Source organism: Colletotrichum acutatum (genome assembly GCF_030867785.1).
Source record: "Colletotrichum acutatum strain CBS 112980 chromosome Unknown BDZ83scaffold_81, whole genome shotgun sequence".
In the NCBI taxonomy this organism is placed as follows: Eukaryota; Fungi; Ascomycota; class Sordariomycetes; order Glomerellales; family Glomerellaceae; genus Colletotrichum; species Colletotrichum acutatum.
This window is the reverse complement of record NW_026849075.1, coordinates 82,020-109,702: the sequence shown is the minus strand read 5'-3', so window position 1 is coordinate 109,702 and position 27,683 is coordinate 82,020. Positions and strand designations below refer to the sequence as shown.

General features: G+C 52.8%; 10 protein-coding genes across 10 annotated transcripts; 5 read left to right on the top strand and 5 right to left on the bottom strand.

Annotated features, from left to right (window-relative positions):
* Window positions 1-375: 375 nt before the first annotated feature.
* BDZ83DRAFT_430791 (ubiquitin interaction domain-containing protein) lies at window positions 376-3,395 on the bottom strand. The gene is made up of 11 exons (XM_060503046.1): window positions 3,332-3,395; window positions 2,648-3,138; window positions 2,476-2,585; window positions 2,347-2,419; window positions 2,125-2,294; window positions 2,014-2,051; window positions 1,857-1,930; window positions 1,700-1,760; window positions 1,428-1,612; window positions 1,140-1,330; window positions 376-928 (listed from the first exon to the last, which is right to left on the bottom strand). Exons 2-11 carry the CDS (start codon window positions 3,047-3,049, stop codon window positions 535-537), a joined length of 1,698 nt encoding a protein of 565 aa, XP_060362381.1. The 5' UTR covers window positions 3,050-3,138; window positions 3,332-3,395; the 3' UTR covers window positions 376-534.
* A 2,903-nt stretch (window positions 3,396-6,298) lies between these two features.
* BDZ83DRAFT_654029 (uncharacterized protein) lies at window positions 6,299-9,106 on the bottom strand (the record flags this gene model as incomplete). The annotated part of the gene is made up of 5 exons (XM_060510687.1): window positions 6,299-7,626; window positions 8,123-8,168; window positions 8,444-8,508; window positions 8,706-8,759; window positions 8,824-9,106. 5 exons carry the CDS (start codon window positions 9,104-9,106, stop codon window positions 6,299-6,301), a joined length of 1,776 nt encoding a protein of 591 aa, XP_060362380.1.
* A 496-nt stretch (window positions 9,107-9,602) lies between these two features.
* Window positions 9,603-10,121, top strand: BDZ83DRAFT_583211 (E3 ubiquitin-protein ligase RBX1; the record flags this gene model as incomplete). Its single annotated transcript, XM_060505633.1, has 4 exons — window positions 9,603-9,710; window positions 9,763-9,841; window positions 9,904-9,974; window positions 10,023-10,121. The coding sequence occupies 4 exons, from the start codon at window positions 9,603-9,605 to the stop codon at window positions 10,119-10,121; spliced, it is 357 nt and encodes a 118-aa protein (XP_060362379.1).
* Window positions 10,122-10,354: 233 nt separating this feature from the next.
* BDZ83DRAFT_721469 (microsomal signal peptidase 12 kDa subunit) lies at window positions 10,355-10,819 on the bottom strand (the record flags this gene model as incomplete). The annotated part of the gene is made up of 3 exons (XM_060512386.1): window positions 10,355-10,555; window positions 10,623-10,682; window positions 10,769-10,819. The coding sequence occupies 3 exons, from the start codon at window positions 10,817-10,819 to the stop codon at window positions 10,355-10,357; spliced, it is 312 nt and encodes a 103-aa protein (XP_060362378.1).
* Window positions 10,820-12,393: 1,574 nt separating this feature from the next.
* BDZ83DRAFT_583207 (cora-like Mg2+ transporter) lies at window positions 12,394-14,311 on the top strand (the record flags this gene model as incomplete). Its single annotated transcript, XM_060505631.1, has 2 exons — window positions 12,394-13,685; window positions 13,735-14,311. 2 exons carry the CDS (start codon window positions 12,394-12,396, stop codon window positions 14,309-14,311), a joined length of 1,869 nt encoding a protein of 622 aa, XP_060362377.1.
* Window positions 14,312-14,905: 594 nt separating this feature from the next.
* On the top strand, window positions 14,906-15,345 carry BDZ83DRAFT_583329 (Tim10/DDP family zinc finger protein; the record flags this gene model as incomplete). The annotated part of the gene is made up of 2 exons (XM_060505646.1): window positions 14,906-15,023; window positions 15,179-15,345. The coding sequence occupies 2 exons, from the start codon at window positions 14,906-14,908 to the stop codon at window positions 15,343-15,345; spliced, it is 285 nt and encodes a 94-aa protein (XP_060362376.1).
* Window positions 15,346-15,595: 250 nt separating this feature from the next.
* Window positions 15,596-17,067, bottom strand: BDZ83DRAFT_430282 (ribosomal protein L23/L15e core domain-containing protein). The gene is made up of 4 exons (XM_060503044.1): window positions 16,965-17,067; window positions 16,699-16,744; window positions 16,366-16,433; window positions 15,596-16,240 (listed from the first exon to the last, which is right to left on the bottom strand). The coding sequence occupies exons 2-4, from the start codon at window positions 16,721-16,723 to the stop codon at window positions 15,860-15,862; spliced, it is 474 nt and encodes a 157-aa protein (XP_060362375.1). The 5' UTR covers window positions 16,724-16,744; window positions 16,965-17,067; the 3' UTR covers window positions 15,596-15,859.
* A 125-nt stretch (window positions 17,068-17,192) lies between these two features.
* BDZ83DRAFT_583210 (nucleolus protein) lies at window positions 17,193-18,098 on the top strand (the record flags this gene model as incomplete). The annotated part of the gene is made up of 1 exon (XM_060505632.1): window positions 17,193-18,098. One exon carries the CDS (start codon window positions 17,193-17,195, stop codon window positions 18,096-18,098), a length of 906 nt encoding a protein of 301 aa, XP_060362374.1.
* Window positions 18,099-18,840: 742 nt separating this feature from the next.
* On the bottom strand, window positions 18,841-20,191 carry BDZ83DRAFT_430523 (enolase-phosphatase E1). Its single transcript, XM_060503045.1, has 3 exons — window positions 19,987-20,191; window positions 19,825-19,865; window positions 18,841-19,619 (listed from the first exon to the last, which is right to left on the bottom strand). The coding sequence occupies exons 1-3, from the start codon at window positions 20,030-20,032 to the stop codon at window positions 18,981-18,983; spliced, it is 726 nt and encodes a 241-aa protein (XP_060362373.1). The 5' UTR covers window positions 20,033-20,191; the 3' UTR covers window positions 18,841-18,980.
* Window positions 20,192-26,349: 6,158 nt separating this feature from the next.
* Window positions 26,350-26,713, top strand: BDZ83DRAFT_754456 (uncharacterized protein; the record flags this gene model as incomplete). The annotated part of the gene is made up of 3 exons (XM_060514481.1): window positions 26,350-26,415; window positions 26,498-26,586; window positions 26,659-26,713. The coding sequence occupies 3 exons, from the start codon at window positions 26,350-26,352 to the stop codon at window positions 26,711-26,713; spliced, it is 210 nt and encodes a 69-aa protein (XP_060362372.1).
* Window positions 26,714-27,683: the final 970 nt, after the last annotated feature.

Sequence of the window (27,683 nt, the reverse complement as noted above, 5' to 3'; positions counted from 1 at the left end):
TACTAGGCGCCATGGAGAAGGAAACGTACGAAGGCATTCCCACAACTTCCTGACCATAAACCCCTTGCCCATCCAATTGCAGGATTGCTTAGGAACGCAGGGACTTGGGAAAGGTACTCCATACCGTACCTTTCCATTCGCTATCTCAGAGCAGACTAGTTCTTCATATGTGCACTGTTACGGAACGCTAGACAGATCAAGCTGGCTAGCAAGCTAGGTACGGCAGGATTGGTACCGCCATCGGAGGGCTAATTAGCCCGGCCGACCCGGGGCTTGCTCCAGGTTGAGACGACGCCATGCCATCCATGAAGATCCACGTCCGTGCTCTGCAGTCTGCACACGCTTAGCTCCATGCTGTCTCTCTGTCTCTGTCCCTCTCTCTCTCTCTCTTTCTCTTTCTCTCCCTCTACCTCGCTCTCCATGCTGCATGCTTACTGGTGCTGCTGCTGTTGCTGGATTTGCTAGCTGCCACTGGTCATCCTTCAGGATGGTGTCTCAGCTGAATCACACCCCCACCCCCTGCTTGCTCTCTTCTCAGTCGGCCTTCACAAAAAACCATGGCCGGCTGGCTGCCGATTCATCTGACGTGTAGCGCCTCGCCGGCACCCTCATTGGAATGGGCATCGTCGCTCCAAACACTCCATCGAGGCCCACCGATCCGTCCTGATCGAGCTGCTGATGCCGCCGCTTCCCCATGCTCTCTGCCGCTGCCGCCGTCATTCCCTCCTTGCCCCCCAATGTCTCCTCGCTCTCGGCATGCCCCTCCAGCGTCCCAGTTTGCGCCTTTGCCCGCGGACGCGACTGTGCCTGTGCGTCTTGGTCCCCAGTACCTGCCGAGCTGTCCTTAACCGCGACTAACACGCCGCACTCCCAGTTGCGACAAGTGAGCTTGGCCGTTCCCGACTCCCGGTCCTTCACTAATCGGCCCCTAAGAGTTCAATCTAGGTCAGCCTTATGATCGACCCACGTCGTTTCTTCACGCTGCTCTCAGACAGTAGGCTTTGCCCCTTCTGTGCCGTATGTCCCTCACCAAGACGAGACAGTACACAACGCTAGACTGCCCCTTCACTCTTCGTCACACAGCCCTTACCACTAAGGGTAGCCCGCAGGCCAATCGCGAGGGTTCCTGTTTGACTTACCATGCGCTCTCCGACAAGTTTGCACTCCCCACGTATGCCCAGACTGCGCCGTCGTGCGCCCGCTCACGGACGAATATGGCTTTGCTATGTAGCAACAGGCCACCTCTGGCGCTTTGGCAATCTCGCATCAATTCTCGCGGAAATGTTGAAGAATTCCACCATTTCTCTTGCATGCAAATGGTGCCGGCAGACTAGATCACGTAAAATGAGCATACGGGGAAAATACATGGGGACTTGGGCAGCAGGATCGACCGGTAACACGGCGATCCCGGCCGGCACACAACTTACAGATCTACCGCCCCGGCTACTAGAAACGGTCTTTTCGGTAGGGAAATAGATGCGGAAATGATGCTGCAATTGGAGCGGCTCCTTGTCAATGTCGACCGGTCTGGAACCCCCCAAGCCTGTTTTTGCAGCCTTGCTCTTGGTCGTTTTGGACTGCCTGGCTTCGTATTCTTTCATGCCTGAGTCGCCTGCAAGGAGTGCCAGCAACGGGGCGTTAGTATGCTGATCTTTTCACCCTGTCAAACCTCAGCAGGCTTGATTGCAACCACACGCACCTTGACAGGCATAGTATATCGTCGTTAAGAACCCATGGTTCAGCGATCCCAGTGAAGATGCCTGGGATGACAAATTTGTTAGCAACACCCCTGGTCACCGCTCGCCAAGAGCTGGGCAACTTGCTCAGCCAAAAGACCGCGCAGACCACCTACGTACCACATAGTCAATGTCAACGGCATTCTCGGTTGCTAAACCCAAGCTTCGGACACTGCTCCCTAAGCCGCAGTAGCCTAATTGAAAGTCTAAGTCAGCACAATTTTGACTTGCCACGAACATGAAGTCATCGCGTCCCGAGCGGAACGGGTAGACTGGCCTATGTGTTGCCAAGCTTCCTTCGTATGGCTGCCAGAGCTATGGGTCGATGTCAGCCGTCAGTCAGACTATCATCTTATATCGGGCTGCCCTGTTGGCTACTACTACTGACATGGAGTGGATGAAACCATAACGGCTTGTCTCGGAGAAGTCGTAATTGTCCAGACTCTTCACCAATTTCTCGTCGAGGCCAAGCGCTTTCAGGAATCGTCGGAGCTCGGTGCCGAATGATGTCTTGATAAGTGGCCCATTGAGCCGGGGCAAGTCGATCAAAAAGACCATCTAGAAAGAGTCAGCCAGACCATTAGGAAAAACTCAAGTTGGAAGCCCAAACGTTTTCCAGCTGGCCCGTCTCTCCCCAATCGTAAGGAACCAGATTGCCGGAAGGTATTACAATACGGAGGTAACTGCAAGTTGGTGTTAGATAGCCATTGGTAGCTCAAACAATGAAGATTCAACTTACCCTTCATACTTCAAGATCTGCAACTTGGAATGCATGTACCCGCCGTGCATTGGCGGAAAGCAGAATTTGATGAGACTACCGGCCGGAATGTTGGAGCGGATGTTGGCTTTCTAGAACATGAATCGTAAGCTCAGCACTCGACCCAGAAATATAAGATAGCATTCCAACATACCTCGGCATCGTTGTTTGCGTAGGCGACTAGAAGCATTTTGGTGTTTCGGGCATTGACCTTCGAGAGAAGCCATTCCTCGTCCCATTGGAAGGATGAGAGCACGGCCAGCTGCAGTTTGTCCCTTTGAAGGACTTCCTCAATCTTGATATCTTCCCCGTTTCTGGGGCAGCCGTATGCCCAAGTGCGCTTGAATGCTCCTTTCGGAAATGGTAATTCCAAAGCATCTGCGACTGGTGTTGCTGATATTGCTGGTGTTGCTGCCTTGGACTTTGCGGTACCAAACACCTTGTGGCTCTCGGAGGCTTCAGGGCGTTGCAACTTTGATCTCTGTGAATATTGGGTATCGATACCAGCCTCGGTAGCTGAACGCTTCTTCAGTCTTGCTATTCGTTCCTCTTCCATCTTCTTGCGGTCGAGGGCCAACAGCCCCAATGGGCCTGTGTTAGTGGCCGCCGACGTCGGGAGCTTCGTTGCGGATGACGCAAGCTTAGCTTTGTCGTCGTTAGCGAGTTCCTCTTGCTGCAAAGAAAGCGCAATGGCTAATGCAAGGTCTGGATCGTCATCTGCGCTGGGCGACTGGGATGGCGCCCGATCATTGTGCGAACTCATGTTTGGTCGCGATGGCGTTTGCTGCCTTTAGCTGCAATTGCTGGCTTGAAGTAACGGCTGCAATTCCCGGCGAACCTTTGCGATATTCCTGGACTTGGATCTTTGTAAGATATTGAGTGCAGTGATTCGTCGGCAACAGGGCCAACTTGTGGTGATGATGGTGAGCATTTAACGACGTCAATTACACGGCTGACGTGTAACCAAGGCCCAACTTTCCGTTCGTCAACTCGCGAAGTCACGTGCTCTCGTGTGCAATGATTCCTTTTGATGCATGTTTATCTACTTACATATCTATGCTCGACCGGCACTTGTACTATTAGCGTTACAGCGATATCGAATTCGAGCGGGCTTATTACATCCAGTGCCGCGGATTTACAAGTTGATCCCTGGTGTTTGCGATCTGGGTCGATTTAGTGATTGACTATATGGTCAGTTCCCAGTATCTATCTCTGTTGGGAGGGCTAGCGCTGCCAAACGTGAAGGCATGCTACCCGGTGTAGGCATCAGACTCGCGTTGGACGATTTGTTGCACTTCAGCCATGGTGTTTTTGAATCACTAGCCAAGTCTCCTGTAAATGTTTAGAGATTCTATTGGATTGCAGAGTATGTAATTTTCTTGGTTGGTTACATGATCTACCACATTTCTTCAACTATTTGTGAACCCCTTCGGTTCTATCGTGATGTTTTAGTTCATCCACAACGTTGACTGTAAGCTACATCACAATTTGTAAGTGTCACAAAGAAGTTTGATACGAATTTAAGGCTGGCTGACAATCTTTGCGAAACTCCACGTCGCAATAAAGTGGTCACGAGACTCCATTTGTAGCTTTCAATGGCTCCGAAAACAAAACGATCTTACTTAGAGACAGCCTTAGACGAACGATACTTTGAACTCCGGCTGATTATAAAAGTTGCATTGAGCACTTCGGGCAACAAGTGTCTCGGCGTTTCATGGACGTTTAACAGGTGTCAAGTTGCCCCGATTTGATAACACCGTTGATTGTGTTTTACCCGTGATCGAACTCAAAAGTCGAGGTACAGAATATTCTCGTCTGTACTTCGATATTTCTTATGCCTTGATCTCGTGGGTAATTTGATTCAACGTGAGACTATCTCAGGCACGTTGACAACTCAGATTCAGGCTGAAGCCGAGAACAAGCGGGTGGGAAATATTGATGGAAACGTTATGGGTCCATTCCCTCGCATGCCACACTGGCGGAATGAACGAAGATTTATGTCAATTCAGCTCTTAAACAGATCAAATTTGAAGGCTCTTACTGTAACGTGGAAACTTTCTTGTTTTGTCACTTCTCTCGGCATCACGCCAGGCTGAACAGAGCCACCATACCGACCCTCATACATTTATTGCGGGTGAGGCCGCCACCAACAGAGACCTCGGAGATGTTTCTCGGGACCTGAAAGACTTTTACTTAGACCCTCAAACACAAGACCTGCATATTGGAGACGACTTAAAAGGTCTTTTCACTGTCTCGGCACCGGATGAGTAGGCTAGCCCGAACAAGTATAGAATGAAGCTGGGTCATATGTATTTGTAGATACCATGCAGCGGTTGGATTATCCAGTATGGTATGGGCGTGTATCTGTGTGCGAAGATAACAATATTGTCTTCGGGTAATCGTTCAGCACCAGCATGGGCATCTAATAGCTAGCGGTCAGGGGACGTCCGTCAGGCTGTCTCTCATATTGAACTTGAATTGAGAAGCTCCATTAGATGCGTCCCGCAAGACACCCTCTCCGAACCTCATAGGCAAACGGATGCTACTGGAGTGAAGCTCATATCTACATTGGAGTCTCCAATGCACCGCCATCGCTGGAGGACGGAAAGGCAGCGATTGATTTTGGAACATACAGTTGACAAATGCCTCCCCGAGGAAGGCGGACTTAGTCGTGAGCAATCAAGGCGTTCGCCGATAATGAGCATTCAACTAAAAGTCGGCAGCGTGAGCCTGTTTCTTGACGAGAGCACACTGCTGCCCCCATGTTACGTTATGCCTGGCGTTATGTCCTCTTCAAGAAGAGATGATACACTTGGTATTTTGGGGCACGGCTCCTGGTTAATGAACGAGCATGGTGCGACACGAGAATCATTGAATTGACCAGAAAGTTAACAGCTGTGGCGGCCGCAGCCTCGCCCTTAGGGGCTGCAAAAAGCCTCTCGCTGCTCCTTTGAGTATCTAGTTCAGAGTCCTCAAGCTGTGCTGCGTCTATATCCCGTCATCTGACTTGGTCTACGGACGATCTCTGATATCCGACATCAACTTACTCTTATTCTCTCAAAGTTGGCGAAGCTGAGAGAGTTCATCACAAGAAAGGGGTCGGGTGACGTTGGATATTGGACAGGGGGGAATGTTGCTTCGCAGGTGCTGGTTTGGAAGTTCGCAGTGAACTCCAACATAACAGCAACCAAGATTGAAAATGTCTAGATAAAGTGATGTGTAAGGGCTATAGGGTAGCCTACTTAGTCAAGCAGCATAGCCACGGTACCTCACCAAGGACAGAAACATCACTGACATAATGTCTGCAGAGAGCCTTTCCCCCGAATATTTTGACAACGCCCTATTTGATCGACCGTCCAAGTACGGCGAGGGTGAAAAGGATTAGACCAAAGCTGGACCACGAACGCCAATAAGTATACATCTCAATGGTCTTTCAATTCGACTGGATACAAGCATAATCGGACATGATAGATGGAAACGGAATATGAATTGGTCCTTAACTGAAAAGAAAACATCAACATCGCTTTCGGGTATCAAGTAGAATCTCAGGTAGGCACGTAAAGCAACTGCGAGCTCCTGCCGCTTTCCCGCTTTCCCGCAACCCCAAGACACCCAGCAAGGCAAAGTAACAAATCATATCAAATAGAAGCAGCGCAGACACCCATTTCCATGCCAGATGAATTCCAGTAACCCTGCGTCTTCCAAAGAGGAACGACGGCACAAAGCCAATCAGCCAAGTGACGCCCCAAGTACCAAGTGTAATGAACCTTGTTGTTGTTGTTTGCAATTGACAGCCAATGGCCGCCTAAGAGTACAGAGGACGTTCCCCAGATTGTGTAGATGACATAGGCGACTCGAGCTTCAGAATGCGGCGCAGGTTGTCCTCCATGGCGCGGAGATCGGCAGATTGGTCGCCCTGAGGGGCCGGATTATTTCCCATGAAGCCGTTATGGACGTATTGAGCTGGCGGAGCCGAAGCCGGTGGCTGGGCAGCCGAAGCCAGACCTTTGCCCCCAAAGAGATACTTCTTCAGAGCCTCAGAGCGGTCCTCAGCAGGCGAGACCTGCGTGGGTCTCGTGCCATTCGGGGACTGGTTGGGAGTGGCACGGGCAGCGCGGATTCGCTCCTGGTACGGGGTGGAGAAGGCAGGGCCAAGGGGCTTTCCCGAAAAGCCGTCGAGCTCCTGGGCCGAGATTCCACTAGATGATCTCTGGAGGGGCATACGATGCCCAGGGTGAGTATTGTAAGGTTTCGCAACGAATGAGCCGTGGTTGGCCTCTCTCGGCGAAGGGGCAGCGGTTGACCCAGAACCGTCTGTTTGAAGGGATGAGTTGAGAGAACTTGAACGCCGCGCCTGTTCCTTTTCAGCTCTATCGGCTCTGAAAATGGCGTCAAGAGGCGACTCGCGAGCCCTAGGTGCGGTCGCAGGATGTTGAGGTGTGGGACGTTGTCGTTCGGTTGCCGGAGGTGACGGCTGCTGTTGAGCTTCCGGCCTGGGTCCTGGAGATTCGGGAATGGACTTTGAGTAGAAGCTAGGCATAGGCAGGGCTGACGGGGCAGGCGAAGCATGGAAAGTTGCGCCAGCGAAAGCGGCCGCTGCCGACTTGTTCACCGGGATGCTCTGAGGGGTCGAGCGGCGATTTTGGCGGGTGACGTCGGGTGAAGCTACGGTATTGGGATTCCTAGCCCTAGGTTTGTTTCGCGAGCGCTGTTTGGAGCCAGGCTGGTTGCCGTTGCCGGACTGCGGCTCAGGTGAGCCAGAGTATGACTTCTGGGGCGTATGAGGATGACCGGCTTGTTCGAACGCCAAGGTTGAGACATTGGCTACGTCGGTCTCTGATGCGTACATCTTCTGTCCAGCAGCCTTGCCGCCACCGCCCCGATTCTGTCGGCGACGAGTGGGTGTTGGCTTTGCTTGATTTGTTGTTTCTTGCATTCTGAGTCGTAGGAATGGGGTAGTAAGTTGTGTCGCAGCGACCGTAGGGTGGAAACCGGCGGCAGTCAGGGTCGACAAAGAGGGAGAAGTCCTAGACAATGGTCGCTGGAAGGTAAAGAATGCGTTGATTGAGAAGGTAATGATACGATGGTGGCGAGAGGCAGGTATCTGTCGGTCGCAAGGCTTGGATACGCTGGCTGTAGCAAGATTAGATATGCTGGGTTTTCCTTCTTCCGACGGTACTGTTTTGTGCTACGTTCAAGCGCCAGGAGGATGATCTGTTTGAGGAAGCGGATTGGGTGAAAGTGAAAGCGAAGAGTAGAAGCCAGTGTCTGATGCAGGAAAAGCGCGTGTATATTCTCTGCTCATGTTGCCGTACAAATGAGTGACGGGCTGAAGAGTCGAGTAAGGTGACGATGGCAAGTGTCGGGGGAGGAGCAAAGCCACAGCATGCGGCGAAAGAGGGGAGAGGGGCTTAAGTAACCCCGGTGCTAGGAGACCTTGAGCTGAGTGGAGATGTTGGGTGAGTGAGTGTGTGTGTGTGTGTGTGTGTGTGTGTGTGCCTTGCCAAACCTGCCTAGATTGGGCTTGTTCGCTGAGGAACCTGCCCGACTCTGCCTCCTCCTGTCCCATGCCCAGAGGTATCTCGCCATACTAACAAAGCGCGACGGGTACCTAACGTGCCAGACCTACCTAAGGTAGGTATCCGTACGCAGGTAGCGAGCGTAAGGTAAGGTACCTAGCGCGGGCGGTGGCAGGTACATCATCCCGTCCCCTCAGTGTCACTGTCAATCCCATCCCATCCCATCCCATCAAGGATGCCATCCAAGTGGGTACGGATACCATTCCCCTTCGTTCTCCCCTTATCAAGTTGCCTCTTACAGGCTACAGTACCTAAGGTAGTTACGCGTGGCTCAGGAACCTCCGATAAGGGAGAGGTGGATCTTCGTGTTGACCCCTTCACGTGCGCTTCCAGCCTTACTCCTGTCTTCAGCTCCAGACGGCTCGCATTACCTCACCATCCTTGTTTTCGTTGTCGAAATTGGCTACGGGTTGCTGATACGAGTCACGGCCCTGGACTTTCGGAAGAAATGCGTCACTCCGACTCCTCAGGAAAGCCCCAAAGTAGGAAGCAGGGGAGGGATCAAAGACTTGCTTGATTGGTATCATGAAGCAACCGCAATCTTCTCAAGTCAGGCCACTCACGTTTGTAAGATACCTAGTTTCAGTGCCTGAGTGCGATTGTTAAGTCAGAGGCAAATGCTGCAGTTCCTACCTAATGTGACTGTCACTGAATCTGCGCCGTCTTCCAAATCCGCCTCCCATACCACTGTTGTGTCAGATGAACGAAATCGCTGCAAGACTCTCTATTGAAGATTATGAATTCATTATACTTGCTGCCATGGAAAGGGCTTCCAAAAGTTGTCCCAATCCATGAGGTTTTGTGCTGACTTGTTGCTCGGCCCAGTGCGCATTTTCGTAACTTGAAGAGTGTCTTCGTGTCGTAGCAAGCTTAGGTAAAACACTCGCCTGTTCACTGTTTGCTATGGGCTTGCCACTCTCAGGCAGGGCGGGCAGGCCTACCTTACAGGGCACGTTACTGTGACAGGCACCGAAGTCCCGGTCCTGAGAGGCAGGCAACGACCGATTTCCCGCACTGTAGGGGAGGTAGGTCATTCTACGCCTCATGAACCCCGCCAAGGCAGGCGTGGAATGAGGCGCCTTACGGACCGGGGCCACTCCCGCTGGCAGCCTTTCCTGCCCGCCATTCGCATACATCACCAAATCACGGAAACCCGGCCTGCAAACGAGACACGACAAATACCGTGATAACCCTCCAAAGCTCCTTTCTCTTCTCCTACAAACTTGAGGAGTTGCTTTGAGCCATCTTTGTGAGATAATCACCCGCAACCCGGAAGGCTTGGCATAGCCTAGCCTACCCGCTTGCAACCCTTTTGACCTCATTTGATCGGACTTAGCTGACCACCTACAACGACACAGAAAAGGTACGCTTCTCACGTCTTGTCCGCAAGCCTTCCATACTACCGAACCGCTGCTTCCCCTTCGACTTTCAATCTACCATCCTGAACTTGACCGGTATTGCTCAGTCGCGCAGAATTCAAACTTACCGCCTCAACCGTAGCCTGAACCGCAGCTCGATCCATATTCCACAATGGCCGATGTCGATATGACGGATGCGCCCGGCACTGCCGTCGCCAAGAAGGCCGCCGACGGCGAGAGCAAGGCAGTAGACGCAAAGAAGCGCTTCGAAGTCAAGAAGGTGAGTAGATGAGGAATTGGATAGCTTGACCCATGCTGACAAGTGCCTTTAGTGGAATGCCGTTGCACTGTGGGCATGGGACATTGTCGTCGATAACTGCGCTATCTGCAGAAACCACATCATGGACCTCTGTGAGTCGGACGCTGAGACGCAAACCCGATATTTCGCCCTTACGCATGCTAATGATGTACAGGCATCGAATGCCAGGCAAACCAGGCCTCTGCAACGAGTGAAGAGTGCACTGTGGCCTGGGGTATCTGCAACGTATGTTTTCTTTGCTCCATTTGCCTACTCTCGCTAACCTATGTGTAGCATGCCTTCCACTTCCACTGTATCTCACGTTGGCTCAAGGCCCGACAAGTCTGCCCACTGGACAACCGCGACTGGGAGTTTCAGAAGTATGGTCGCTGAGATGGCGCAAGGCTATTGAATGGTGCGAGGATCTCCGTCGATGGACACGCAGCATTATGGTGTCATGGCTACGCAGAATATGGGTACAATAAGAGATACTCTCCTGACGAGCGAGGACTGCGTCCAGCTGGCGAAAACAGCTAGCTAGAGAGGCCCTAAAGGGTGGGCACAGCTACAGATGCAGGAACATACATCACAATGACTTGATGAACAGTTGACGTCTTTTGTCCCGGCTATCCCGACTTTTCTATTGTAGCCACGTTCCGTGTCGCGGACCCGGAGGCGGATCCAGGTTCTAGCCACTTGACTGGGTGTTGCTTGAAAAAGGGCCAAGGAGGCACGACCAAGAGAAATGTGAGTACGGTTCCGCCCAAGCCAACGTAGACTGCGAGCTTGATGTCCTGGAGAATATACCCGATGATGAAAGCAAGAACCTGCAGGGAAGGGCAAGTCAGTATCGTGTGCTATCATGTTCGAGATCGAGCGTTTGTCGGAACTTACTCCAGATGCCGAGAGAAGTAGAGTCGCAAGGAGATCTGCTAGTTTCTGGCCCTCAAAGTCCTATAGGGAACACATTGTTAGCGTCTGGGAGTTGGACATGCGTCAAAGAAGCCAAGGGGGAGGCAAATTTCCACCGGATGACGTACGATCTGGCCCTCCGCGATATCGCGAACCTGGTCGAGGATTTGATCGGCCATTGTAAAAGCACCCGCGAAACTGTCCAACAGAGTTGTCCTTTTTGGTCGTTGGCCGGTTGATGATGGGGAACGCGCTGGAGGATGGATCGGTGTGGTGAATAGCCCCTCTGCCGAGTCGCAGGTGCAGATTGTCGGACCGTGAATGTGTATCCGAATACTTGGTTCTGTGTGCGATTTCGAGGTGATCAGCAATTGATGATCTGGTATTATGGTGGCAGGAGCAAAGGTCTCCAACTAAGGCACCTTAGGTAAGGTAAGGTTAGGTAGGGAACAGGTATGCCGTTTCCGAAGCAAGTCAAGCACGGACTCTGGTCCTCAGGTCTGGTTTTCGAGCTCACTTCGGCACCATGTTCCTGCTTCAGCAGCTGCTATTGGGTGCAGCCCAACCACAAGGCGAACGATGGGGAACGGGCTAAACAGGCTAGCGGACTGTGTGGGGTCACACGGTGCTGTCGCGGCTCCACACCATGGCATGACACACCCAAACATCCTGGCCTGGAACCTGAGAAAAAAGTCTCTCTCGGCTGGCCTGTGCCGCCACCTACCTTAGCGACTCACTGGCTCCAAAGTCGGATTTTCACTCAGAACCGGGAAATCTTCCCTTGCATTTGATCACCTTCTGGCCGTCCCCGTCATCTTTCGGTTCCATTCACCACCAAAAATTTAAAAAAAAAAAACCCTCAACACGCTCAGGACAACCGAAAAACTTGTCGTCCCAACTCCCTTTTTTTCTGTGCAAACCAACCTTTTGCTCATTTGATTGTGCAGCAGTCAGAGCAGCGTTCTTCATCAGATTAGTCTGATCTTGTTCTGGTGGTTGATCTAGCGACCTACCAAAACAATCGCATACTGTTTCCGGACGACGAAGACAAAGTCCCGCATCCTTGGGTCACCATTCGCACCACCTCACCGACGACCATTGTTCCTCGATCGTTATCCGATTCCCTCAACACCGCTCGTAACAACAAACATCCACCTCGTCGACCTTACATACTGTTGTATCTTCCGAACTACTGCGATAAACAGTAGAATCACATTCGACTTTCGAGTTTCCCAGGTCGAAAGGCCCACTTGATATTCTACCCGACACTCCAAACCACCAAGTTGGCTTCACTCGCAGCTGACGCTACCTCACCCACCTGTTCACTCCGAGGTCCTGGTTTCTGGGTCTACAGCGGAGTGCACAAGAAACCTCCGTAATCGGGTTTCAATATCGAAACAGAAATAATTGGAAACATCACACTACATCTTCAGCATTCTTGCGCGTTAACGCTGTCTCCTCAGCGTGTACGCATCTTCTAGGGACTGGCACGACCATAGCCACCCTGGAAGCTCGCTACTCTTTCAGCGCACACCGCGCCGGCCGCGCGGAGTGCGATTCGGCTACGGTCTACATTGAACACGCATCAGTTATGGGTATCGCCGCCTGATTCAAGAGTTGCGGAGGCCTTCGAAGAGGAACGAGTTTGAGACTTACAACCCATTCCATCAAACGGGCTACCCATACAGGCGGGTTAATACTTTCGTTGGCTGTGACCAAGCAATATCATCAGTTTCCAGCACCAAAGCTCAACATGTCTGATCACGAGGAGAACATCTCTGAGGGCGGCTTCAAGACGCCGATCCCTGAGCTCGACGACCACCGCCACCAGGTTGCCACCAGCCCTCACCCAGAGCGGCCGCGAAGAGGCACTTTCGACACGCTCTATGGAGCGCGCCTGCTTGGACCCGACTCGGTCTCCGGAGAGCGATCGCCCAGTATTAGGGTTCGGGACTTTGAAGAGGCAATTGTCGATGACGAGGGAGGTGACGTTTCGCCGCATGCGCGACGGGTTCGTCGACCAACCGTTGAGACGGTCACTGACCAGAGATCCATCTCTCCACCCAACTCGGTGAAAGCCTTTGCTGAGGCGCGCCGTCGCGAGCGCGGTATGTCCTTCTCCGAGTCCAAGGCCGAGAGGAAGGGCAGTGAGGAGAATCTGCATCGCGCTGGCTCAATCAGCAGCCGTCGTAGCCACCGCAGTCGGCCTTACACCGTGGATGATGGCGCCAGCTTGGCTACCAACCAGTCAGCAGAAGAAGATGTCTGTTTTCCTCTTCAAGATCCCCGGCGTAAGGATCAGCTATACATCGACTTCGACTATTTGGAGAATTTTGTCCAGTCTGACCAGGCCTCGCGAACGGCTAGTCGCCGCGATTCTCTCCGAGCCTTCCCGGACCTACGACAGACACAGACGTCTGAGGGTCAGCCTCAATTGCAACTCAGCACCGTTGATGGAGATATTGTCAACATGCCATCTGACACCTCTGATGAGCAAGAGATCTCGGAGAAGGAGCATGCTGCCGAAGATGCTAAGAATAAGCCTGCAGCTACCCAGCAGCCCCTGGACCCCAATCGGTTCAGCTTCTTTTCTTCGGCTTGGGAATCTACGATCCACGCAGCAGAACTTGGGGACTTGGTTCTTCCCGGCGAGGATCTTCGGGGCCTTTTCACGCTCCCCGCTGATGAGTCCGATGGAGTTTGGTGGTTGAATGTCAACAGCCCTACCAAGGAGGAGGTTACCGCCATCTGCAAAGCATTCGGAATTCATCCTTTGACAATTGAGGATATTACGACGCAAGAAGCGCGGGAAAAAATTGAGCTGTTTCCTTCGTACTACTTTGCAAGCTTTCGATCTTTTACCCCGGTTCAAGAAGACGACGGCTTGGAGTATGAGCCGTACAACCTCTACGTCGTCGTCTTCCGCGAGGGTACTCTGAGCTTCAGCTTCGAGCCCAATGCCCACGCCTCTCACGTGCGCAAGCGTATTGCCCTGCTTAGGGACTACGTTGCGCTAAGCAGCGACTGGATTTGCTATGCTCTGATGTAAGTGGACACAGTCGAAGGCAATTATCAGTGCTAACCTGTTGAGTAGTGACGATATTGTGGATTGCTTTGCTCCAGTCATCCGCGACATTGAGTTGGAGGCTGACGCTATTGAGGACGGCGTCTTCGTAGCCCGCGAGGACGATTCAAACCAGTTCCTGCGGTCCATTGGCCGAGTGCGCAAGAACACCATGGCTCTCATGCGCCTTCTTGGAGGCAAAGCTGATGTCCTGCGAGGCTTTACCAAACGTTGCAACGAGAACTACAAGGTTACACCTCGTATGGACATTGGACTTTATCTCGGCGATATACAGGATCACGTCGTCACCATGGTCACCAACCTCGGCCACTTTGAAAAGATCCTATCTCGCTCCCACAGTAACTACTTGGCTCAGCTTTCCATCAACAGCATCTCTCAGGGTACACACACGAACTTGGTACTCAGCAAGATCACGTTCCTGGCGTCGATTCTCGTTCCGCTCAACCTTGTTTGTGGACTGTTCGGCATGAATGTCCCGGTCCCCTTTGCGGACACTTCTCTTGTTCCGTTCTTTGTCATCCTTGGAAGCTTGATTCTCTTCAGCGTTGTGAGCATGACCTTGGCTCGCAAGTACAAGTACATCTGAAGATCACATGAGGGCGCTGTCGTCAAAGTTACGACTTGGATTCCTTCCGTGCCGTCATACTAGTATGGCTTGAAGCATAACTGTGATGGCTTGTGCAAGCAACAAAACAAGCAATGGATTGGATAATAGTACTGTTACGTCGGTAGTCGACTTTAGTCTTAGTCTTGGTAGATACAAGAGAATACGAATTGGCTTCGATGCTTTTCAAGATGTGTCTCATGTAAACCTGATACTTACTAGTTCTACAACTCAGTAAGGCTTATTCAACCTAAGTCGTCATTACAAAACTGAGAAGTTCGTGCTTTGCACTACTCTGTAATCTTGAGGAGTACCTCGATGATGACCGTCCCTTAAGGTCAGATAATTCCGTAGTAACGCACAGACTCAGCCAATAGGAGATGCCTAAGTTATAGTGGAGACCAAAAAAAAAAAAAAGCTGGATGCCAGAAGCACGCACTGAACGGCAAATACTTCCAGCCTTTTGATCTCTACCATACTATCATCGCAACCGACATAAGCACCTCCATCCCGCACTCGCAATCCCTAACGAACAACGCATTGTCGATTACTTGGCAAATTCACAAACACGCAACAATGGACTCCTCAAGATCAGCGCTCGAGAACTCGGACCTCGACAAGCTCAACGACAAGGACAAGCTTGAGCTCCGCCAATTCCTTGCCAACGAGCAGCAGAGATCCCAGATTCAGTCACGTAAGTATACTTCTTTCTCCATGAAATCCTATTATAGGGGGCCACGTCAGATTGAAGGTGATGGGAGCCTATGGGAGGCATTAGCACATGCGCGCGGTCCAATCTGATGGCGCAGAAGAGAAGGGAACTGGTAGCTAATTCAAATCCCGGAACAGAAACCCACGCCCTCACCGAGATCTGCTGGAAGAAGTGCGTCAGCGGCTCGATCCGTGGCTCGAAGCTGGACAAGGGCGAGGAGGGATGCCTGGCCAACTGCGTTGACAGATTCCTTGACGTCAACTTCCTGACAATGAAGCACCTCAACAACATGCGCTCCGGTTAAAGGGGTTCAGAGACAACCGTCGGATCAGGCACGCTGGAAAAACAAACAGGAAACAGGCAACGGAACACTCCATAACGACATACTCGTAGGGGATACGGTAGACCGGATTAGGAAGGGGCGTAGGGGAACTTCGGATGGAAGTTGCTCATGTACACGCATATGTATAACTATGTTACGAGAAAGAATGGCAGTCCCATCATGTCAGAACAACATCTGATGTTTTATCACTACTTCACGGTTGCACCTTTGCGTCCGAGATACGAGAATGGTCACGGGAGGAAGCGAATTCCGCATTCATGTGCATTTTTTGAGACTGAACACGGTCATGGTACCCCAGCCTGAGTACCGGGAGAATCGATTGGTGCCCTCGAGGAGATGCCACTCCTTGGGAAACTGTATCAACAACCTTGAGACGCCCTTGCCAATGCCTTTTACAGTCGATGAACCCGAATCGCTTTTTACTTTTTCATTTCCCATTCCCATTTCAGTCCCTCGCGGAAAGTGAGTATCCGCTTTAAACGAGAGCCAGCTTGGTGGCGGCGATGTCAAGTGCATCGACGTCGGGGGTGAGGCGGGCGTAGGCCTTCTTGGAGCCGTCGGGGCGGATCAGGGTGTTGATCTTGACGGTGTCGATGTCGTAGAGCTTCTTGAGGGCCTGCTTGATCTGGGCCTTGTTGGACTTGACGTCGACGATGAAGACGAGGGTGTTGTTCTCCTCGATCTTCTTCATGGCGGACTCGGTGTTGAGGGGGTGGACGATGATCTTGTGCTCATCGAGGCGGGGCTCGTGGGGGATCGACTTGCGGGGGTACTTGGGAGCGCGCGAGACGACGAGGGTCTTGGGGCGGTGGAACGAGGTGGTGTAGCGGACCTTGTTCTTGTAGTGACCGTGGGCCTAGGTAAGATACTGTCAGCTTTCTGCTTGGTCTGGCAGACAGTGCCCGTTCTCCCTCCCTCGACTCCGAGAATCTTTGTCGTCTTGGAAAGTCGCGGGGCAGAGGAGTGTTTGTTTGTACTTACACCCTTCAGGGCAGCCTTGGCAGCGTTGTTGGCCTGCTTGGAGCCCTTAGGCGCCTTGGAGGCACCGCCTAAAGTAGAGATGTCGCATCAGCAATCGCTCTTTATTTTCAAAAGAACTCGCAAAATCTGCTGTAGCATGATGCTCCGGGAGAGAGGTTCCGGCGTAGAGATTGTTGATGTATCCCCCGTTCCGTCACCGTTCTACCCGTCGCTGTCGACGAAACAAGAGATTTTGTCGAGTCGCCATTGTGTGCGTTTGTGTGTATGGTGGTTTGGAATGTTGCGCTCGCAGGTGTTCAATTCCTGCTGCTGCCGGAAGGTTGTTTCAAGTACCTTTCTTCGAGTCCTTGGGGGCCATTGTGACTGATGGGGATGTTGGCTGGTTGGGCGGGTTAGCTGGGTTGTCGTCGGTGTCGAGGTCGAATGCAAAAAGAAGAGATTCCGACAGTCAAATGTTTTTTTTCTCTTCTGTGGGCTTAGGGTTGAACTGGTCTGTGCATTTCGATTCGTTATCTTATCTTAGCTGGAGGGCGGAAGCGGGGGGAGGTGATGAGGAAAATCATTTCGCCGTTGCTGGACTGGAACTGCGCTCAACCTACCTAACCCGGCGCTTGCCAAATGGAAACAAACCGCTTATGCAATGCTTGACTTACACTCTACGAGCAGGGGAAGGAAAAAAACCCAAGCACCTGCAAAGCCGACTTTGATATTGATCTCACTGAGTATATCCAAAGCTCACTCAAAGTACGCGACCCAGAAGTGCAACTCAAAGCCTTGCTATTCCTCATCTTGTTCGCTCTCCTCCTTCCAAAACGGTCGTCAGAACCATGGGAAGAACCAAGCCCCCCAACAAGCTGTTGTCCAGAGGCCGCCCTCCCACTACCAAAAAAGCAAAGTCGATATCTCGCAAGGAGACCAGAACGCTTATCAACACTCATCACACCTTGCAGAAGAAACGTCAGCAAGCATTGGCTCGAAATGATGAGAGAGAGGCAGCAGCGGTTGCAGCCGAAATTTCTGCCCTCGGCGGGCTCGAGGAGTACCAACGAGCCAGTCTCCAAGGCCAACGAGTAGATCGCGGCGGAGACAGCTCGAAAGTCCTACTGGACTGGCTGCGATCAGCCAACTTGCAGTCATCGAAGTCCAAGGACACTCAAAGTGAGGGGAAGCGCGAGGGCGGGGCGCATCGCCGATTGCGAATGCTCGAGGTGGGCGCTCTCAGTACTGATAACGCTTGCTCCAAGAGCGGCTTCTTCGATATGACTCTCATCGACCTCAACAGCCAACGGGCGGGCATCCTTCAGCAGGACTTCATGGAGCGACCTCTGCCAATGGACGACTCGGATCGGTTTGACATCATCTCACTCAGCTTGGTGGTCAACTACGTTCCTGACCACTCACTCCGTGGTGAGATGCTTCTCCGCACGCTTTCATTTCTCCGCCAGCCCGAAGACGATCTATCGGATACAACTCGCGCCCTGTTTCCCTCACTATTCTTGGTCCTTCCTCGGAGCTGTGTTGATAATTCACGCTATTTCTCTCAGGATCGGTTGGTTGAGATCATGACGGCCTTGGGATACGTCCAACTTGAGGGAAAGGCCACCAACAAGCTGGTGTACTCATTCTGGAAGAGGGCAAATACTCCAAGCAAACCGTTGCCCTCGTTTACTAAGAAGGAGCTCAACCCGGGCATGAATCGTAACAACTTCACAATCACCCTGAAGGGTTCATGATTACATGCTACTAGATTGGATCAACTTTTCGGCCCATGGAGCCGGCTAGCTGATCATCAAGTGTTTTGAAAACAGGACATCACTATTGCCATTGTGACTAAAGACGGGACCCAATCACGATTCTGGCTGCCTTTTTGGGGGCAGTACTGGGCGATCAGACGCCGAGGCGGGCCTCGAGGTGTTGTAAGTTCCAAGCGTTCTCCCCTCACAGCGATCGACAGGCGATCGTCCATATTCTCGCTTCTGTTTGGACGCCTCGAGGAAGTCACGTTTCCAATAAGCCAACGATGACCTATATTGTGGGACGAATGTCGTCGGCACGACGAGCTCACGATAAACCCCGCCGTCCGGGCATTTGGCAAGCGCCCGTTGCAAGCGAGGGCCCGCCGCGGCTGCTTTCACCTGCCTTCCACGGGACGGACGAGTCCATGTTCTACATCTGGATCAACCGGCAATTCATGCGAGACAATATATGGACTTTGTCGGCTGCCGCGGGCCCTCTGGCGTTTGGAAGGGGCGTCAAGGTCTCGAGCTCCAGTGGTGACAGCTTCGACCTGCCTGTTTCTCACAAGTTGACCATCCCGTTTCCGGCCTCTTCTTAGCTGTTGCGGGTAAAGCTAGGTATGAGATCCCGCGTGCCTGGAGCCGAGGAATGGGCGACGGGCATCTAGAACAGATTTGGCTTGAAGAGTAAGGGATAGAATGGACGGGACAAGAGATGTGGAATTGGGCAGTCGACGGAGATGGGAAAGCTGAAGATGGTGTTCACCGGATGCAGACTGTATTCGAGGCGTTTCCATGCCGGTTTGTCTCCAATAGCGCTACCAAAGTCTAGGAGGAACATTCGTCGTCGGGTACCCCGCAAGTCAAATTAGTCGCGTATCAGTGTTTTGATCCAAGGCCCTTGAGTTCGTTGAAGTCTCTGATCGGCTGCAACGTTGGGCTCAGGTCATCCGGGAGTGGAGCGTTGCCGGGGCGGACGACGGGAATGCTGTGCATTCCGGCCTTGATTGCGGCTGTGACTTCGTTGGGGTTGTCACTGAGGAAGAGCCATTCCTCAGGCTTGGTGTCGGCAAAGCTTGATAGGATGGAGGCATAACTGCCGGGCTCAGTCTTGAGGCCGGCGTTGACCGTGTCGAACCAGCCCGAGATGAGGGGCGTCAAGTCCGCCGGCTGAGCATCTGTGTAGCCAAAGAAGAGCTTCTGGGCGGGAACAGAGCCAGAGGAGTAGATGACGAGGCGTAGGCCGGCGTCCTTCCAGGACAAAAGACGTTCAGCGACATCCGGAAAGAGAGGCGCCTTAATTTCACCTGACTTGTAGCCCTCTTTCCAGAGGTAGCCCTGGAGGGCCTTGAGGTACGATGCCTTGACATCGCGTTTGACAAGGTCGCGGAAGTGCGCCTCGAAGACTGATCGATCGGACACGCAGTCCTCAGGGAACGCATTACGGTAGACTGCAAACTCGGGATTGTCCCACTGCTTGTCTAGGGTAGCCGGAAGGGCATCGACGGCATACGGGTACTGGAAACCGAGACATCAGCACGGGAATGAAAATCGGCGGGACTGTGCCGCCGTGGGAGCAAGCGCACGGTTGCCCGGCTCGGAATGAAGAAATCACCCCCGTGCCATCGGAGGAGAATTCAAGGAAGTCATCCGGAGGGGGCCGCAAATTACCCGATGGACCAGGGGGTGGGTGGTTGGTAGGAATTGGGGTGAGACGACATACCAGCACATCTTTGACGAAGGATATGGGACAAACGGTTCCTTCTGCATATTTGGAAAGTCTCGAATCAGCATGGGCAATGTTATCGAGACTCGAATCCACCAATGCAACAGAATCATACTGGATGCGGTGAGTTCGGCATCGGGTAGGTAGGAAGGCGCTCACCGATATCGAGCAATACGACACTAATAACGCCGAGGTTGTGGGCCATTGTGTGAGCTGTCTATAGAGAGAGAAACTTGATATTGTGGGTTGTCGTGACAAGGTGAGGCAGCAGGAAGAGAAAAAGTTCAATTCCCGGAGTGACACGTCGAGACGGTGAGACTTGGGGGCGCGACGCGCGATCAGACTTTTTTTTTTCCTCTTTGCGGTTGTCTCTTCTCGCTTCTAAAGTGAGATCCTTCAGCGGCGTTTCGAAGAACTGTTTACTTCCCACTTCAAGCTTTCCGCATTTCAACGGAGGCAGGTTGACAGGCGCTAGCTAGTTCATGCATGAAGGTTGTGACGGCGGGAGATTAGAAGAAGGCGGTCAAGCCAGCGTCCGGAAGTCGAGTAGGGCCGGAACGGGAAAACGCGGTTGCAGACCTGCAGATTTGCCGTACGGCTGCCCGGTGCAGGTGAGAGTTGGTGCGAGGTGTGTCTTGTGTGTGTGTGATTCTGTGTGCCCGTGTAAGAGAGAGAGAGAGAGAGTTGGGTTGCGCAACGCCGCAAAGGTGTGTGTGAGTGGAGATGGCGAATAAGGTCGCAGAGGGCTACACCAACCCAGGCGTGCCATGGTAACAGCCGGTGACTTGGCCCAATAGCAGCAGACTGTTAAGACATCGATTGCATGACCAGGACAAGCACTGAAGCAGCGGTGAAGACTGAAGAGGGAGGATTCAATTGGGGGCGATATCAAGCGGTAGCGGCTGGAACGAGTCCGTCGTCCGCGGACCAGCCGACGACAGCGGCAGGGTGGCTCTCTCTCAAGGCTCATGTAGCGAGTAGGTGGATGAACATTTTGCGGCCGGACGGTGAACTCGGGGGCCGGAAAGGGGGAGCCGGCGTGAAGCTGGTCGCGAGTCCGTCACGCATTGTCAGGCGGTCTGGTTCCCCACCATCGTGAGAATTTGACAGGTCACCGGTGAACTCGAGAGAAGCGCAGAGAAGGTCGTCGTCCGGTCCTCGTACGGGCGTCGACGGACGCAAGGACGATGCGCTCGGGTACCTTGCGTGGAGCACGCCGGCCTCGTTCCCGAATTCTTTCAACGGAACGCCTGGTTCAGGTCACCGGCCGAGAAGCCTAGGATTTGACATCTTGGTTAGGCCGCTTATGGGTATCGAGAACCCCACACCTGCCCAAAATCTATGGAGCGGGATTCTAGAACCAAAACGAGCACGCCAGAAGAGACTGGAGCTATCTCTTGGCTTTGGTTGGAAGTTGGAGCTCCTGGCAAGTTGACAGGTCGAGACTCGGAGAGTTGAGAGGACACACACAAGCGCTGCGGTTAACAAGGCTATTGGGCTGAAGTTCGAGGTGGCTAATAGTTTCCTTACTTTTTTCCTAATCGGTTCGGGCCCCCCTGCCGATTGAACCTCCGACACACATGCCGTGCCCTTTTCGTGCAGTCTCATCGTTGCTGTGCTTCCATCCAATCGTGCCTCTCTGCGATATCGATCCTTGTCACTTATGTGATCTCGTGGTACGACTATCTCCCTACTTTACGAATACCAACGCCAGAATTCCACAAGGGGCATGGGGAATCGGGATGCCACCGCAATGCAAACAAACATTGCCGAAACGGACTTGGAATGGAAACGGCGATGGCGGCGTGGGCATCGCAACAGCAAGGGTCCAATGCATTGGCGCCTTGAATTGACAAGCCGCACGACATTTGAACGCATTTGTTTCTGAGTTGCCAATCTGTATGAGTAGCTTGGCCTAGAGATGCTTCTGTCCGCATTCGAACGTGTGGCAGTTGAGCCAGACTATCCGCCAAGTGCGCCATGCCGTTCTGAATTCTGAAGCATTCTCAAAGCTCGAGCTTCGGAGGCGTCCCGCTCTCATGAGTAACGTGTCTCGCTGACATATGATGGTGATGAGCGGACCACTGATATTGGTATATGCCAATTAGCAAGCGGCGGATTGAGGCCGAGCAGGCGGGTGCGGACGGCGTGGATTTCGCCCAATGCTGGACGGACGCAAGATGTACTCAACATCACAATAGGTCACGCCCTCTTCCATCTACTTTGCCATTGTGGATTCATCTGCCTTGACTGGCCTTATAGTCTGAGGGTCGAGATGCGTTTGCTGTCGTGCGCTAGCACGTCCTCGTGCTAGAGTCCCAACGGTGTGAATCAACGGGAAAACCTGGAAGCTTGATGGAAGAAAAAGCGCAGCGCACGGCCTGCTTCGTGGGATCTAGTTGCACCCGCGAGAACGAAGAAAGTCACGAAAGAGCGAGGACGGAGAGATACTTCACGGTGAAGCATCTGGACCGCGTGGCCAAGAAAGAATGAACTTGTCGCGGGCCTCGATGAACACGCGCGGCGGCATCACGGACCCTGGCTCTGTTCCGATTCTCGCCTCCCTAACACGCAAGTGACGAGGTGGATAAGCCTTTTTTTTTCTGCTGGCCACATGTGCTTTCGCCGCCGCCGCCGTAGCTTGACACATATTTTCACGAGCCTAGATAGATATCTGGGGCCAGAGATGTTGATGGAGCGGTATGAATGACGGGGCGGAACATCAACGTAGTACGGATCTGATACGGTGGTCGAAACCAAGGTACCTAAAGGACTCAACACCAGACAACTCAATCTACCTGAAGAGTGACTTCATGACACGCCTGATAGACTTAACGAGAGTCACTCCATTACGAACATTGTTGACAAAAGTCACCGCGTGCTTCCATCACGTCCTGAGCACATGGTAAAACGTACGGATGCCCGGTGTTCATTCCCGTGAAGCTCGCCGCTCACGGCGGCGGGGTTATCTCGAACGCCGGCGACGATCCGTTGCGCTCGCCCGCCTGTTCCGTGTCTAACGTATCCATCACCCCATTCGTATCGCGGCCGACTAGTCACTTTGGCCGTTTTGACTCGCCAGCAACGAAAGTAAATGTTTTCTGCCTGCCAGCCGCAAAAAGCAAAACACCTGCAAAACGCTCTAACTTGTCCAGAAGGGGGCTGTATGGTTGGTTGATGATGGTGGTGGTGGGGTGGTATCGTGGCATCTCTCCTGTCTTTGCAAGACATTCTGTCGCCTAAGCGAAGTCAGTTTTGTGTAGCCATTTCGCCCCATGTATCGCCAGATAGGGCGGTAAGACGAGACAAGCCATGGAGGTCCATCAAACGTTGAAGCGAGACATGGTAATCAGCTGTTATTCGGAGTTCTGATTTGTTTCTCTAAGTCGATGTCTGCACCGCCTATGTACTAAGGTACTTGGAGCTAAGTCCTGACTGGTACTTTGCAAGCCCCCCCAATTGCCTGCGGTAATGAGCGTGCTGCGGCATTGAGGCTTTCGTATGTTCCTCCGTCTCTCTCGTGAGGCGTGGGGATTGATTCCCGGTGACGGAGGATATTGCTTCAGGGTCATTCATTCAGCAGTGAGACCACTATTGCACAGTCACCCGACCAAGTCGTTGGGGAACGGAGTGGCACCGGGGATGTGGAAAGGCGTGGTGACTCGTGAGAAGCACACAAACGCCGACTGCGGCCCCCCCCATTTCCCGTTCGAGTGGGAAAGGAGGTCATGGTTGCACTCACGTTATGACTGATACCTTTACTTGATTATCCGTACCTTCATCATCGTCAACCCGGCCTGCCGAACCATTGAGCTATGCCAGGGATGCGTTTCCACGCGGTAGGAGTCAAGTTGGCGAACTCCGCGATTATTACGTCGCCTGGATGGCACACACATACCGGTTTGGATTGTACACTTGTTCACGTCCCGAGGTGCACATGGTAAACTGAGATGAAGAAAAAGGCTGCGGCCACACCTGCTGCGAACCTTTTCGTAAGAACCAATTTGGGTTCATGAGGGGATGACGAAGAGCGTCAACGTCTGAAACACTCTCGAGGAGCGGCCATGATCGGCATCAGCCAAGGCTCAGCGTCACGGGCGCTAAGTACACATAGCAGAAGCATCAGCTCTGAGCCTGTGAACTGTAGAGGGCCTCTTTGGGGGCCCAGCTTTCGAGGTGAGGTGGCCTTGAGAGCACTTGGGGGTCACTGGGGAGTCACATCAGCGTTCAGTGATCGGACGAAGGTTTGACGTTAAGGCCCCCTCCCCAGACCTCGGACTGGGCCAGATTATCGATACGAAGCAAGGGGGGTGGGTGGGTTCAAGGTTTCAATGTCGCCATGTTGCGAAGCTGTAATCTCAGGGACAGTCTGAATTGGACACGCAGATATAGAATAGAATGCAGATCGGTTCGCTTGCTTACGGCCAAGATGAAGCGTGAATCGGAAGGAGGAACCGTGAAAGATAGCTGCCTCATCTACGATAATGCAAGATAAAGCTCTCCGCAGGACCAGTGTCCCACCCGTATCAACGGCCCACGGGTCATCTGAGATAAATCACTCTGGGGTAAGTTGTACATAACATGTAAGAGAGAGTAAGCAAGGAGATTGGGACCCTTCAAATGGAGGAGGGAGGTTAGACACCATTTAGGAAAGGACCCATGAAAGCCCGTTTTCTTGTTCTGGAAAGTCGATGGAGAAGGATTTGTGGCACAGGGCCGGCGGCGCTTGGGGACCTCCCAAGTTCGTGGGAAACTCTGGGGAATTCGTGGCCGTCCGTGAGCATTTCTCTTTCCTTTACCCCCAAGGCATGAATATGGGAGTTCAGAGGGGCGCCTTTGAACAGATAACACTGGTTGTGCGAACAAGATACGGGACGGGATTGACAGTAAGGATACTTTGAACAGGTCCGCGACGCGATAAATGATGTCGAGCGGGCGCGATTAGACTTCTGTCCCATCTGCAGGTCGAAAGGAGCGCAGTGTCATACGACCAATGAGACCAAGGCAAGTGAGCAGGTGAAACAGAACCCCAAGGAATCCAGTCGAGAGATTGTACGAGGTAAACAGCTGGCGTTGTCGGCTGGCGTGCTGACGGTCTGAGAGGGCACAGAGGCTGCCAGGAAGGAACTACACAGCAGGTTCCGTGCACCGTCTCTGGACAATACCTAGCTAGGTACTGTAACGGAGGGGTCGAGAGGACCGTTAGGAAACCGTCGGCCAGCAAATGTTCTGATACCTACCTGTAGGTATACTCCGTGATAATGTTCGGCTATTGACTCTGCCTCTCTGCATTCTCAAGAGTCTCGAACTCTCAGCCCCAATTCCAAGTCACCAAGCTCTTCACAGTCGCCTCTATTGAGAAGGAGGCAAGAGTAGGCAATAGCAATGACAATCTGGCAATGAGAGTTGGACAACTGTCCTTACTCCTTACTACGTGACTACTCTGACATATCCACCAAGACTTTTTGTTGGGACGGGAGTCATAGGACTGGGCAACTGACGTGACGAGTTGCAAACCTGCTACTATTCTTGTTCAGGGGACTTGGGGACCTGGGGATCGTGGACGTGGCCTGTAGGCTGTATCCGTACCGCGGCAATGCACTCCAATTTCGGTCCACGGCCAAATGACCAAATGACCAAATAACGATATTCTTCAGCCATGATCCAGATCCACGTTTTCCGAGAATACTGGATCCCACATTCTTTCCGAGTAAAGAGAGAGGGAAATCGGGGGACCCGTTACGTTGCCACTCTATCTTTGGAAGCTAAGCCATAACAGGCACGTCCATTCATTTGAGATATCCAGATCTGCGAATCAGCATAGATAGCTTATGTAAAAAGATACCCAATAGGAAAAGCCGTGGTCGTGGCGTGGATGCTAAGCAGTCACGGGGTCTTCCGAATTCCAGGGACGGATAAGGCGACCTTGCCTAACCAGAACGATGAGAGTGCACGATGAATGGAAATCCACTGAGAGCGTGACATGACATTCAGAGAAAGGGCCTCTTTTTTTCCCCTGATAATATCCACACAGTGGCTCATTCCGGCACCGCGTCCACTGTCCGAGGGAACGCCTTCGGCAGTTTGCCATGGTGGAATCGTACAAAGTGCTCCGTATACGAATAGGATAATGCAAATGCAGGCCCAAGTCAATGAGGCCAGGAGTCTCTGGCGGCTGGCCAGCGCTGCTGGTACCCGTACCTGGCAGGCGAGACTTTGTGTTGGCGCCAGGAGCGAATGAGAAGTTGGCGATGGTTTGCTGGCACTACGAATTGTTAGTTTTGGATCTAAGGCCGTCTGGACCCCGTCGATCGCCTTCCCTCATTGTGTGAGAAGTGCAAGAAGGTTGCGCGCTTCCCGCTGCGACCGCCCTACACTGTGTCTGTTCGTCGATGCTGCAGGCGGCAGACGATTTGGAGCGCCGTCGCAACGGGAAGGGAAGCCTGGCTTGCCTGGCACCCCGGATTGTCGACGGGCCTTTGACTGGCTGGCGACGGCTGCCGTGGCAGAAGGAAACACACAATGACCTGGAGCATGGCTTGGCTTTTCCTGGCGCTGGCAGCCTGCATGCATTCCGCTGGTTTCGCAGTACGCGGCAGTCATGTCGAGGTTGAAGCTGTCGACGCCCAGACATTGCGTGAGCTGTACTTGCTGACCACGTACCCCCCAGAGCGGTGTGGCGACTAGCGATGCATCTAAGTGGATCAGGGTTTCCAGAGACGGTCGGCACTGGCTGGCTGTGTCCGTGGTGGCTGCCAGGTACGTAGCCGGCTGTGCATCGACGACGGCCATGCAATACGCTGGTTTTCGACTCTCTGTACGGAGTTGCAGTACTTCGTACGGTCACTTGGCTGGGCTACCTCCCTACCAGCTCACGGGACGGTAGGCCCTCCGTCAAAACATGCTCACCGTCTACTATCGCCCACCGTCCAAGAATGATCTACTGTGGAGGAAGAAACGTTGGAGCACGTTCCTTTCTGGGCATTCGCAATACCTTGGCTTCTCGGTGCCATCTATTGACTTTGACTGTACTGTATGTCTCTTCTTTCTAGGCCAACTGTCTTTCTCATTCGCACGTCTACTTCCATAACAATTCACAATAGGGCACTACTCTGTAACAACGTATCATCACTCGCACGCAATACTGTCGTCCAGGTCTCGCCATACCAATCATCAATGTTGCACGAAGCCGCACAGCAATAGAGCTAACGAGAAGTTAGAACAACCAGAGAGGGGAAGATAGTTCGAGACCTCGAGTGTTCAACCCCAGACGGTCCCTTGCAGCCACCTCGCACATCACACCTTAGACCTTCATCGTCAGCGAGTTTGCGAACGTTCCCCCCTCCCCCCGGTCGAGCAGCCTGCCAGCCATTCGCGGATTCATGCCCTTCGCAGGGGTTCGCCCGCTGTCTCAAGGAAACTTCCCACATCTCGAACCAAGTTTCCGAGAGGCCCTTGTCAGTCGCACTGTCCCGCCGGTCAATCTCCCTTGCCTCCCCTGAGCTTGGGTGTGCGAGATACATCTGATCCCACAGAGATTACCTGCCATCTCCCGCACTGCCAGTCCCCTCCATGGTGTACCTCGCTACCGGGCTTCGTCATAGTTACGCTGCTGCACGAGTTTAATTGCCTTGCGGGCACCCCTCGCGCCAGCGTTCTTCGCAGGTTGTTATTGTTGCAGCAGCCGTATTGTTGATGTTTATGTTGATTAACAAAATTATTCGGCGCCGACCCCGTGTCTACTTGGTTGTGTCAGCCAATCTACACAACAACTACATACATAGCGGCAACGCATTCTCGTCTTACGTATCAACACAGTGGTATCACCGGCTACCCAGAGATTGCGTATTTCGGAC

Bases quoted from the DNA above. Each gene is read 5' to 3' on its own strand.
- BDZ83DRAFT_430791 (XM_060503046.1), bottom strand. From the start codon at position 3,049: ATGGAAGAGGAACGAATAGCAAGACTGAAGAAGCGTTCAGCTACCGAG. The intron at 2,586-2,647 runs GTATGTTGGAAT...TTCATGTTCTAG, and splicing joins ACGCAAACAACGATGCCGAG to AAAGCCAACATCCGCTCCAA. The intron at 2,295-2,346 runs GTTTGGGCTTCC...GACTCTTTCTAG, and splicing joins AGACGGGCCAGCTGGAAAAC to ATGGTCTTTTTGATCGACTT.
- BDZ83DRAFT_430282 (XM_060503044.1), bottom strand. From the start codon at position 16,723: ATGGCCCCCAAGGACTCGAAGAAAG. The intron at 16,434-16,698 runs GTACTTGAAACA...TCTCTACTTTAG, and splicing joins CCCCAAGGACTCGAAGAAAG to GCGGTGCCTCCAAGGCGCCT. The intron at 16,241-16,365 runs GTAAGTACAAAC...TATCTTACCTAG, and splicing joins CCAAGGCTGCCCTGAAGGGT to GCCCACGGTCACTACAAGAA.
- BDZ83DRAFT_430523 (XM_060503045.1), bottom strand. From the start codon at position 20,032: ATGGCCCACAACCTCGGCGTTATTAGTGTCGTATTGCTCGATATCG. The intron at 19,866-19,986 runs GTGAGCGCCTTC...CCAAATATGCAG, and splicing joins TGTCGTATTGCTCGATATCG to AAGGAACCGTTTGTCCCATA. The intron at 19,620-19,824 runs GTATGTCGTCTC...CTCGGTTTCCAG, and splicing joins CCTTCGTCAAAGATGTGCTG to TACCCGTATGCCGTCGATGC.